We start from the raw sequence: 13,027 nt of genomic DNA on the forward strand, positions 1-13,027 counted from the left end.
AAAAGGGACTAATTGAAATGTCTCACATACCAACATGTTCAGTGTTGCCGGGACCCCTGAATTTGGAGCCTTTCTAATGACGGCCACTAACCTGTTGTGCACACCTCTGGGACCTGGGAGAGCCACGAGGTCCGTTGGCCACGAAGGCCACCTTGGGAAATGCTGCTTTTAGGAGTTCTTACTAAGGGAATTTTAAGAGCACAAACATTTTATTGAACCAAACTCGGTGGCAAACAGAAAATGATCTGTTAGATTGTCAATGGGGAAGGGTTTATTATGACTGCTGGTGGGATAAACAGCCACCGGTTCCTGCCAACATTTATGGAAATAATGTTTTTAAGTTTTGAATGTGAGCTGTAAACCTAAGCTACTTCAGTTTTTTTTTTTTTTTTTTTTAATTCAATACTGAAACTGGGGGGGGAAAGGTGGGTTGGTGCCAGAGAAAACATTCTCATTTAATAGTGTTTGCACATGGAACTACAACCCAGTTTGTAGCGAGGCCCTGAGAAAAACCCACAACTAATCCTTCATCACAGCTGTCTGCGCTCTTGATCATCTGCCATCCCCCGAACAGCGACTTCTTTTTTCTGGTGACTGCAGGCTTGAATGACCTAGTGTGGAGAGTTTAAACTATATACAAGGGGGGAAAAAGGGAAAGGAACCTCAAATAAGCCTCAGCCAAAGGTTTTGTGCATAGGACTTCCTGTGCCTGCAGCCAGGGTTAGGGCCGTTCCCCACCCTGTCAGTCCCCATAGCGTGTCCCTGACAGGGAAGACACCGGGACAGCCCAGCTTCGCCTTGACTGACCCACTCCTGTCCCTGAAACCAGTCAGGAGCGCTGTGGTTTGTGCCCCACGGTAGGGCCCTTCTCCCTCTGGGACAGGCGTGGGAGCAGCCTGACCCCCAGCCCCTCTCACTGCCTACTCTGGTGCCTCCCCCCCAAATACCTGGCTTTGGTGGCTTGTTGAATGAACAGGTTGGCTCACTATTCTCTCGGAGCCGATAGGGTAAGATACTGGTGTCTCATTTTATAAGAAAATAAGAAGGAAGTAAGCAATTTGGCCAACAGATACAAGATGGACGGGTTTTCAGGCCTACTTGAAGGTGGCAATCAGGAGGCCAGACTATAAACATTGTTGCCAGTGTCTCTCTCCCTTCCCTCCCCTTAGCCAGGGCCTTCCTTGCAATCCTTACAGGATTCTTACAGGAAATTAGAACTTGGAAAGTCATTGAAAACAAAGATTTTTTTTTTTTTTAGGAAAATCACATTAAATGTTTTATTTTGCTTATGTTCTACTGTCTATCTACTGGGTGGGATTGAGCCACACCCCGTCATTCGAGGATGCGTGTTGTAATGAGCTCTGTTTCCTCAGGTCCCTGAGATTTCTTTCTTTCTTTTTTTTTTTTTTTTTTTTTTTGTCCCTGAGATTTCTGACGGTCGTCTAGCAAAGCAGAACACTTACCCCAAGGACTCTAGGATCTTACTCAGCGGAGGGGATCCATGCTAGCCTCACAGGCCAAGGGCCTTTTCAGGAGACAGGGGCTCATTCCTCTTCCCAGAAAGGTTCTCTTTTAGAGGAAATCTAAACATTTGGGATCCAGGGCTTGCTTTTGATCTAAAGAGCTGCTCCCTTGCTGCCAGTATCGGAGAAGTGATAAAATATGTACCATTTCAAACAAGGACCAAAACACCTTCAGGTATGACCGCTAACAGCTTCCACGCTCCGTGCATGTCAGTAAAGGGCAAGAAAGGAGACGAAGAGCGGAGGAAGCAGGTGCAAAGAGTGAGGGACCAGCCGGGACAGTAGTGGAGACAGGGCATGGAGTGCTCAAACAGTAGCCGTGTGAAGGCAGGTGGGGGGACGTGGGCGTTTTGTTGGAGTTGGCCCAAGAATCCACAAGATACAGGGGAGAAGTACGGATTGAGGAGGAGGAGAGATGCAGGGAACCAGAGCTTGGGAAGCCTTGTGTGGGATGGAAGGCTCTGAAGTGGGGTGTGAGGGAGACCAGCCTGATCACATGGGAGGTCAGGGACACGAGCGGTACCAAGGCTTGGCCCTGCTGCAGGCGGGGAGGCAGGCCTCAGGTATGCCCGTGCCCGTCCGGGCTGCAGGCTGCCCTGGGGGTGACGCGGTGGGTCTGACTCCTAGGGAGGAACGCCCATCAGGCCGAAGGCAGTCCTCTGGAGGAGAAGGCGTTTTTGAGCATTTTAGCAGCCAACATCCAGGGCAGCTGGAGGATGGGTTCACCTGGAGAGTGAAAGGGATCTGGGCGACGCACAACAGTGTCCATGACACTGAGGAACCTGGGAGGCATGCCTGGCCTCCTGGAGGCTGCAGAAGTAAAAGGGGACGTAAGGCAGATGGGATTGGTGCTGATGTTCTCTGAGCTGCATCTCTCCATTTGTCTCTCCAGATCTCTTTCTCAGCCTGCCCTGTGCCCCAGGGTCCTGACCCTTATGGTTGACATTGCCTGGGCTCCCTCACCCTCTGACTTCGGGTTGCCACTGGGACACGCTGCCAAGATATAGCAGGGTGAACCTTGCTTCCTTCAGGCCACCGTTGGACAGTGGGGCTGTGCTCTCCTTGAGGCTAGAGGTTTTGTCCCGAAGAGCCATTCCTGTCACCGAGCTCTCCTCCGGTCCCCTGAGAGGCCTCCAGCACCCCTGGATGTTTCTCTTAACCCTGCCCACGCTTTTATGACCGGTCTCTACATCTAACTCTCTTGAATCGTCCCTCCGAGTGTCCAGTCAGGAGAAGGAGGGCAATCAGCTCTGGGCTCTCAGCCCTGCACACTCCTGCACACCCATCAGCTACGCACCCTGTTAAATGCGGAGTCCGAATCAGCGCGTCTGGGGTGGGCCTGGGATTCTGTATTTCTAGCAAGCTTCCAAGTGGTGCTTGTGCTGCTGGCCCGGGAACCACACTGAGCACGGATCCTGGGCTTCATCCTAGTGAAGGGCCGGGTCTCTGGGTGAGGTGAGGAGGAGGAAGGGAGGCAGGAGGAGGGGCGGGGCTGTGCAGATGTCCCTGAAATCCTGCTGCAAGAGGTAACAAGGCGGAGACTCCAAGAGGGTGGTCTTAGAGCAAATATGAAGACACAATTTTCAAGTTTTAAACCATCATGATGTAACCCAGATATAAAATACATTTGGCAACCATTTAGGGGAAATATTTATTTTAAAGATCTCAGAAGCTTTGTGTTGATGGACCATCCAACCCTCAATTTTCATGAACATGTCTCAAGACATGCATGATGACATATAATTTAGGTTTACAAATGTTTTCATCATTCCCTTTCCATATGCATTTTTAGATCCTGTAACATTAATTTATTTTTTTTTAAGATTTTATTTATTTGACAGAGAGATAGCGAGAGCAAGAACACAAGCAGGGGGAGTGGGAGAGAGAGAAGCAGGCTCCCCGTGGAGCAAGGAGACCGACCTGGGGCTCGATCCCAGGACCATGATCTGAGCCAAAGGCAGACGCCTAATGACTAAGCCACCCAGGTGCCCCTCTAACATTAATTTAGATGACAGCAAATCAATAAAAACTTAAAAACTGATGTGTTGGGTTTGTTTTCATGTAGTTCATTATCTATAAAATAATACATTTGCATGTATTAATGTATCTGTAATGAATTTATTACTATATTCATATTACCATTACCTATTTTTGTGTTGGTATTAAGTCAGTGTTCTTGGGTTATTACATAATAATAGTCAAATAACACAATCCCAATGTTGAGATGGGGGTTATCTTATATAGTTAACAATAGAAAAGTAATCTTGTCATAGATTAGAAAAGAATCTAATTTATAAATATATACAGTCTCTGATGTCTATTCTGTCGTGTTTTGCTTTGGCTACATGCAGAAAGTCTTTCAGTCCTATTCTAGATTTCATCTGACACAGAGGTGTTCCATCCCATAGCTTCAGGCCTTCATTTCACCCAGTAATGGGGACTAGGGTCTTTGATTTTGCTGCATTGCCTTTAGAGCTACTTAGCCGATTATTTTTCCAAAGCTTGCACCGGAAAGAGGTGGCAGGGTGGAAAACATGTTATGCAAATTCCTTTTTCCTTAGGTCAAGGACCACCACCAACTTTTCAGTTGTAAAGATCAGGATTTCTCTCATGCCCCATAAAAGCACATAGACACTTAGTGTCCCAGAATCAATGTCCAGGCCTCATCACTTTTTACCACTGAAGACTATTTCTAAGAAGGTGACTCACACTGTAAAAATATAATGTGTTTCATTTCTGTGCGGATGCGCAGGAGCCCATCGGAGATGGCAGGGTCAAATGCTGCTCCCGGGGCACGTGGCAATGCCTGGCTTCCAGGCAAGGCAAGCCGTGGGTGTCACCTTCTGGGCCGCTAGAGCCTCCGCGGCTCAAAGCTCACAATTCATACGACAGAGCAATGGTTCTCAAACTTGAGTGTGCTTCAGAATCACCTGGAGGGCTCCTCACAGCACAGATGGCTCAGCCCCGCCCCCACGGCTTCGGCTTCTTGCCGAGTTGATACAGCTCGACTGGGGACCATGCTCTGAGAACCACTGTTGTAAACGTGCTGAGCCATCCTAAGATGATCCAGATACTAGAAAATGGGTTGCTCAGTAGCCAGGAGGAGTCCATCCTGGGCTCATGATGTTTCCACGGAGCTCCCAATTGCCACAAAAGAGTACAGAGGAGGTCAGCCCAGAGCATTTCGTATTCCTTTTTAATTTCTCTGCTTTCCCATTGAATAGGTACCCATACTTGATATCCTAGTCCTCTTAAAACATTGTTTTCCTCCCATGTCATTCCCTTTTACTTGGGTTCAGAGAAATGGTTAATCCTGAGAGAGGAAACCAAGAACTGAGTTTTGTTAGTTCAGTGAAAAATTATAGGACATTCCTAGGCACAGGCTGGTCAAGGACAACAAGGCCACTGCTTCCAAGAAGAAATGACGCTTGCTGGTACAAAACTAACCGTTTTTTAATTTTTTTCTTTTCTTTTTTAAACATTTATTTATTCATTTGGGAGATAGAGAGAGCATGTGTTTATTTATTCATGTGAGAGGGAGAGAGAAAAATCATCAAGCAGACCCCCTGCTGAGCATGGAACCTGATGTAGGGCTTGATCCCAGGATCTAGAGATCATGACCTGAGCCGAAATCAAGAGTCAGATGCTTAACTGACAGAGCCACCCAGATGTCCCCAAAACTAATCGCATGTTTTTTAAAAAAACAATGGTTTGTCCTACAAAATGGAGGGAACAGAGGTGGATGTGTCTTACTACTCCTCACCTCCCTCCCCAACCCAACAAAGCATCAGTCCTAAACTCTCTCGGATTTCTTTTTTTTTTTTTTTCTCCCTCCAATTTCAACAATTAAAAAGAAACCAAAAGCTTCTAGACTATGTCCTGGTTCTTGGCTCATTTGCCTTCACAATGTCACTACATTAAAAGGAAATAACCCATTACTTTTCTATGTCCCACCCCCAACAATTAAATATCTCTATCCTAAATAACACTGCTCTCAAGTGCTCAGTTTATCATACTTTTTCTAAAAATTTCAGGTCATGGAGTTACTCATTTTTTTTTTCTTAAAACAAGGGAATGGAGACAAGAGCATGATGAAGTGAGAGGTGAGTTTTGACCTCATACTGGAATTAGGGCCTGAGCACAGGTCTGGGATCAGCACAGTACATTCTAGGGCAGTTGGTTAAGGAGATATTGATGCGTGTGATGATGCCACCAAAGCCTTTTTGTCCTACCAGGTGCCTCCAGAGCCACTTCTCGGCCTATAGAACAAAGACCTGAGAAAAAGAGACAAGCCCTACTCCACCTGTTTCATGCTCTAGTGAATTATCAGTGTTTATCAATGAGACATGGCAGTTTCTTCTCCTCCTAAGTGGCTTCGGGAGAGCCAGCTCTGAGGGTGGCTAGACCTTCTCCATCTCAATCTGCTGGTGGTAGTGCCGTGCCTGCCGCTGCCCAGCATTTAGCTTGTACACGGAGCTCTTGTGCTGGCACTTGCGGTGGCCCCACACTGCCCCCACGCCTGCCAGGAGCACCAGCAGACACAGGACAGTGACAGTGGTGGCAATGATAGGGCCTCCGCTGAGGCCGGGACACCCATCCCCTATACACGGCTCCACACTTGGAAGAAGCTCTTTACCTGCACCTGGGCCAGGGCTTTCCCGTCCCAAGAATTCCTCAGACAGCAGGTATGGGAAACTCTCCTGGACCTCAGTAGCAATGGTTTCCCCTGGAGTCTGGCTGGCCGCCATGATAGTTGAGGGAATGCGATTCGGCATCTGCTGGACAGCAGTTGTCACTGTCCCCAGGGTAGGGCTGGTGAGTTCATAGGGTAGGGTGGCCATGGGAGATGACTCTGTGGCAAAGCTCCAGGGAACAGTTGACTGGTACCTGGTCAAGTCACCATCTCCCTTGCTGGGACTCTCAGTTTCAGACACATTCACTGGTCTGAGAGCCAAAGCTTCTACGTCTGGTGTTTGAGAGGGAAGAACTGAACTACGGGTCATGTCGTCACTTGGTGTGAGGGTGGTACTCCTGGGCTTCTTAACTTCTACAGGAATGGGCTGATTAGGACTAATGGGAACCCTCTCTTCCAGCCCTACTGACCCATCTCCCTTGTCCCCATCTTCCTCCTCTTCTGCCTCTGTCTTCCTCCAAGCCCCATCAGTCACAGGGTAGCCATCTAACCAGGACTCATCACTGCTGCTCACCATTGGGTCCCCTGTCTTGCTGTCAGTCCTGCCCAAGAATGGCCCCAAAGGACCATGAGTGCTGCTATAGATCACCTCGGCTTCAGGTTCACCTGGAGCTGGTGTTGGGCTACTATGGTTGTCTCTAGCCGGAAACTGCTTTTTGGTGCCATCATTCATCTCCTTCTCCAGCTCAGGCTTGTGGAAGTTCTCAGCAGGAAACCAGAACAAGTACTTCTGGTTTAGCTGGGATCCTGGCAGGTCTGTGGGGACACTGCTTCCCGTGATGGACAAGCCTGTAGTTGGCACAAAGGCTGTATCCTGGGCTATGTTTTCTCTCCCCACAGAAATGGAGACCAGATGGTCCTGTCTCGGAGCCTCCTCAGAGGCCTCTCCCGGACCTCTGTCCTCCTCTGCCCCTGTCCGCGAGTCCTCCATGAGCTCTCTGAATGACACGGATCTGTCATCCGGGAAATTATCCTCATAGTCAATATGTGCCTCAGCTGCATCTGGAAGGGGAGAAAGAAAAACCCCATTAGGTCCAAGGTCACAGAGCCAGCAGTGTAGAACACAAGAAAAGGAAGTAAGAAGCATAAGGACTGGAGCAGACGAAGTAAAGCTGTCATTCACAGATGACATGACTGAGCATCACAGACAAATTCAAAGAATGTACATATAAACTGTTACAATTAATATATGGGTTTATCAAGGACACTGGGTCTACATCAATGTAAAATATCAACTATATTTCTATATACCAGCAATACACAGAAACAAAAATTTTAAAAGACACCATTTGCCATAGCATTAAAAAAATCAAACACCTAGGAATAAAGCTTACAAAAGATGTGCAAGATTTGAACATGGAGTGGTACAGAATATTGCCAAGCAAAATTAAAGACCTCAGTAAATGAAGGGATATACCATGATCATGTAATGGAAGGCTCAGAATTGTTAGGCTGTCAACTCTGTCCAAATTGATCTACACAGATTTAATACAACCCTAATAAAAATCTCAGGCATTGACAAGCTGATGCAAAAATTTATGGAAATGCAAAGAACCAAGATTTCTTGAAATCTACAAAATTTCAAGATTTACTCTAAAACTGGAGTACATTTTAAGACTGTGGTATTGGTGGGGCGCCTGGGTGGCTCAGTCGTTAAGTGTCTGCCTTCGGCTCAGGTCATGATCCCAGGGTCCTGGGATCGAGTCCCGCATCGGGCTCCCTGCTCAGCAGGAAGCCTGCTTCTCCCTCTCCCACTCCCCCTGCTTGTGTTCCCTCTCTCACTGTGTCCCTCTCTGTCAAATAAATAAATAAAATCTTTAAAAAAAAAAAAGACTGTGGTATTAGCACAAGGACAGATAACTGGATTACATTAACTATAGGAACTTGTGTTTATCAAAAGCCACCATGAAGGGAGTTAAAATGCAAGCCACAGACTTGAAGATATTTGTGACACATACAATCTCCAAAGGAGTCCTATCCAGAATTCATAAGGAACTCCTACAAATCAATACTAAATAGGCAGACAAGCCATAGAAAAGTTGGCAAAGATACTTGAATTGGCACATCACAAAAAAGACATCTAAGTAGTCATTAAACATGTGTACAGATGCTCAACCTCACTCGTAATAGAGATATGCTAATTACAGCCATAAAAATATGCCATTCCATAGCACCACAATGGCTAAAAGTAAGCAGACTGACAATTATCTAGTGTAAACCGATGATATCTAGTGTTTGGGCACCAAAGGACATGCACATGAATGTTCATTTAACAGCCAAAACCTGGAAACGATTCAAATGTCCCTAAACCACAGAGCTGATATAAACCACAGCATATTTGTACAAGGAAAATCTGTACATCAATGAAAAGGAGCCAACTATTACTTCTGAGGGACATAGATGAATCTCACAGCCATAATGTTGAGGAAAAGAAGCCAGACACAAAAGAACACACTTTGTGTGATTCTATTTACATAAAGTGCAAAAATAGGCAAAGCTAATCTATGATGTTAAAAGTCAGGTGGGTGGCTGGAGAGAAGGGGTGATGACTAAGTCTGGGGACAAGCATGGCTTTGGGGATCCTGGCAACATTCTACTTGGCCTGTGTGGTGGCTAATTTCTTTGTTTCTTTTCTGATAATTAATTGATCTGTCCCCTTATAATGTGTATGTATGTTAAGTAAAAACATATCTTTTAAAATCCTGATTTGCTCTTTGTAAGACTGCTTGAGGCCATGCTGTGAAATATTCTAAATCCAGCCAAGTAAGAATGAACAAAGGGCCCCGCAGTTAGGAGACCAGAATGTAAGGACAGCAGGTCAGGAAGGCTCAAGGAGCTGCGTCCTCAGAAGACAGCAGCCCACTGGGCTTTCCCCATTCTCAGTGGTCTTTGAAGTCAAGTCCCACTGGAAGTCATACTTAGTTATTAAAACAGAAAGGCTCCCTATGACATTGCAATATAATAAGAAGTATATGTTTAGTCTTTGCCCCTGGTTCCTGGCACAGAGCTCCTAAAACTCTTGGAATTACCTAAGCAATGGGGGTGATAAGAACATCTTTTGTTATTCATAACAAGCTCCTTTCAGCCTTACCTGAATTTATGGTAATGAGGTGACCCCTAGATGCCTTCTGGTCAAGTGATCAGAGGGTTGGAACTTGCAGCCCCAGCCCCTGACCTGTGAGGAGGGGGAAGGGGGCTGCAGATGGAGTCCATCATCAATGGCCATGATTGAATCAATCATGCCTAAATAATGAAACCTCCATAAAACCCCTGAACTACAGGGTGCAAAGAGCTTCTAGGTTGGTGATTGCATCCACGTGCTAGGAGGGTAGCTCACCCCAATTTCACAGGGACAGAAGCTCCTGTACTCAGGATCCTTCCAGACCTTGCCTTTTATATCTCTACATCTGGTTGTTCATCTGTATTCTTTAAAATATCCTCTAAAATGGTAAATGTAAGTAAATGTAAGTAAATGTAAGCTTTCCTGAGTCCTGTGAGCCTTTCTAGCAAATTACTGAGCCTGAGAGGATGATCATGAGAATCCCCAATTTATAGCTAGTTGGTCAGAAATACAGGAGGCTCAGGACAGAGGATTGGCGTAATTGGTTGTTGGTGTGAGAAGTGTTCTGTGGGAAGAAATAGATCTTAGTAGTGTTCCCCCACTTCAGTTTGCAACTCGGAAAGCATAAATGCAAAGAGCTCCAGAACGAAGTTCTAGATAGAGCGCTGAGCTGTCATATGGTGCATTCCTGGGCTCTGAAACTGGATTAGAGGGCATTTGGCTTATTTCTTACAAGACTCCTTATTTTGCTTCCTTAACGCGAGTTATAAATAAATTTAAACGTCCTTTCTGATCTGCTCCTAAAATTTAAGTGCATTCACTTCATTTGTGTCTTCAGCCAAAAATGCAAAGGGGCGCCTGGGTGGCTCAGTTGGTAGAGCACGTGACTCTTGATCTCAGGGTTGTGAGTTCGAACCCCACTTTGGGTATAGAGATTACTTAAAAATAGGAAGGAAGGAAGGAAGGAAGGAAGGAAGGAAGGGAAAAGTAAAGAAAAGAAAAGAAAGAAAGAAAAAGACAGTCTAGTAATTATTTCAGGAGACCCTTCTACCCCATGATGTCCTGTTCACAATCCCCAGACAAAAGCCACATCAATGGCGGGACCATGCTTAGGAGCATCCCAGAATTCCAACACAGGGCAGGCTGGCCCCCTACACGCTCTTTGCTGTCATAATGCCTCACGCTCCGCTGTACCTCCATTCCAAGTATTGCAGTCACCTGCGCCGACATTCAACAAACTTCCCCAAGTGCCCACTGTCTGACACTGCGAAGGCTCTGGGTCACTGGTGAACAGGACAAGCAGTCCCAGCCCTCATGGAGCATAGGGGATGGAATTCCATGGTCCTGAGACCTACCAGGTTGAATCACAAAGCTTTTGTATGCACAAATTCTCACCCATCCTGCTGAATAAAGACTAGGTTTTGCATTCAAGTACCATCTTTTCTTAAAAACACAACAAAATGGGCGCCTGGGTGGCTCAGTTGGTTAAGCGACTGCCTTCCACTCAGGTCATGATCCTGGAGTCCCAGGATCGAGTCCCACATCAGGCTCCCTGCTCAGCAGGGAGTCTGCTTCTCCTCTGACCCTCTTCCCTCTCATGCTTTCTATCTCTCATTCTCTCTCTCTCTCATATAAAAAAAAAAATAAAATCTTTAAAAACAAAAACACAACAAAATGAAACAAAAGCCACTACGACACAACTTTTCTCTAAAATTTACCCAAACAAGTCATACTGAATCCAGCTGGCCTTTTAAGAAGGCCATGACTTAAATCTCTTACCTTAATGCGGTTACACTGTTTGCTTGAACGTGTGTGTCCTGACTGACTGCGGTAGGGTGATAACAAAAATGTCCACGATTCTCCACTCTTCCCTGCAATGTGATTGTGTAACTCTTCCCTTCAGGAAGTGGTGTCTCTTTTTCCAGCTCTCAAATTGGGACTGGCCTGTTGCTTGCTCTGACCCACAGAATTCAGTGAAAGCCTTGCATGCTCTCTCTCTCTCTCTCTCTGCACCCCCAGCTGCCTTGAGAACAAGCCTCGGACAGCCTACTGAGGGGTGAGAGGCCAGGTGGAGGAGAGGCCAACTGTTCCAGCTGAAGCCATCTTAAACCAGTCAGCTCCATCAACCTGCGAGCTGACCACATTCACCTGACTGACCCAGCCAAGCCCAGAAGAAGAATGAGCTGGGTAAGCCCAGTCCAAACTGCTTACACAGAAAATTGCACCCAAATAAATGAGTGTTCTTTAAGCCATTACCTTTTTTTTTTAAGATTTTATTTATTTATTTGACAGAGACACAGCGAGAGTGGGAACACAAGCAGGGCGAGTGGGAGAGGGAGAAGTAGGCTTCCCGTTGAGCAGGGAGCCCGATGTGGGGCTCGATCCCAGGACCCTGGGATCATGACCTGAGCCAAAGGCAGATGCTTAACTGACTGAGCCACCCAGGCGCCCCAAGCCATTACATTTTGGGGGGTGGTTTATTATGTAGAAAAAACTGACATACTGGCCATGAGTTGGCTCAAGGACAGAGACCAAGTCACTGTATCCCTAGAGCAGAATGGTGCCCAACCTGTTATAGGTGTTCTTATAGGTATTCTTGAATGAGTGAAAAATAACTGGCACTGGGAGAAACAGGAAGGAATATCTACTCAGCTCCCCAGCTTCTCCTGATACCTGCCTCATAACGGCTCAAAGCTAAGATCTAGTGCCAGGAACACAAGACGACTTTGGGCTCGTTTCCTATCTCTGAGGAATTAATGACATATAACCATAGTATCTTATAACACCTTTGAAAGATATCACCACTGAAGTACTACTTGAATACAGACATATACATGGGAGTGCAACACACACATACACACTCACCTTTCACACGCAGGTGAGCAAATCAGTGCACAGCCTGGCCCATGAGAACACCTAGTCTCCTCCCAGCCTTTCCTTGGTGCTCCTGTACCTACCATCATAAAAGGACGCCCCAGGAGAACTCCCTCCCCACTGCTAGCAGATTCATCTTCGTGAGGCAGGGAAGTGAGCCATATCAACCCAAGTTTAGTCCTAATGCAAAGAAACTTGGCATTTCACACATCTGACAGGTCATTTTTGCCTCAGATCTGCTGTATCCAACCTGTTTTTTGTTTTAAAAAAACAGAATGTGGAGCACCTGGGTGGCTCAGTCGTTAAGCAGCTGCCTTCGGCTCAGGTCATGATCCCAGGATCCTGGGATCGAGCCCCGCATCGGGCTCCCTGCTCGGCAGGAAGCCTGTTTCTCCCTTTCCCACTCCCCCTGCTTGTGTTCCCTCTCTCACTGTGTCTCTGTCAAATAAATAAATAAAATCTTTAAAAAAATAAATAAAAAAACAGAATGTATTTTAGGGCATTGTGGAAAAAAATAATATGTTTGCAAAACAATATACATATACCAGTTGTCTCCCAGAGGTTCTGCTGTTGAGGATGAATACGCCTGTGTTCTCAGCTAGAACACAGCCCCCTTTCACGATAGGGAAAGGCAGGAAGCAGGTCTCTCCAAGACCATTTTTCCTCAAGAAGTTTTCCCCCACTTAAAATCGCAGGCTATTACCTCATGTACGATCTGCAATGGAGGGCCTCCTACCACACGTTATTTTACTAGGGAGTATTTCTTGGTTGCCTCATTGCAGCCCCAAGACACCAACCCGTCGAGAGCCCACAAATGGTTCTGTTTCATTCCATGGAAATTCTGTCATTTCTGGTTAAATTCTGACACTGCATTTA

The 13,027-nt window shown here is 46.3% G+C and overlaps 1 protein-coding gene across 1 annotated transcript in view; it reads right to left on the bottom strand.

The window, feature by feature from the left end:
* Positions 1-3,398: 3,398 nt before the first annotated feature.
* Positions 3,399-13,027, bottom strand: part of SUSD5 (sushi domain containing 5) — a 66,181-nt gene continuing 56,552 nt past the window's right edge. The window contains exon 5 of the mRNA XM_025867541.2: positions 3,399-7,218. Coding sequence (XP_025723326.1) covers positions 5,924-7,218 — 1,295 coding nt within the window. The 3' untranslated portion in view covers positions 3,399-5,923. The remainder of the gene's footprint in view (positions 7,219-13,027) is intronic.

The sequence above is a fragment of the Callorhinus ursinus genome, unplaced genomic scaffold, assembly GCF_003265705.2.
Source record: "Callorhinus ursinus isolate GAN/ISIS: 27379988/994484 unplaced genomic scaffold, GSC_fseal_2.0 scaffold1, whole genome shotgun sequence".
Lineage (NCBI taxonomy): Eukaryota > Metazoa > Chordata > Mammalia > Carnivora > Otariidae > Callorhinus > Callorhinus ursinus.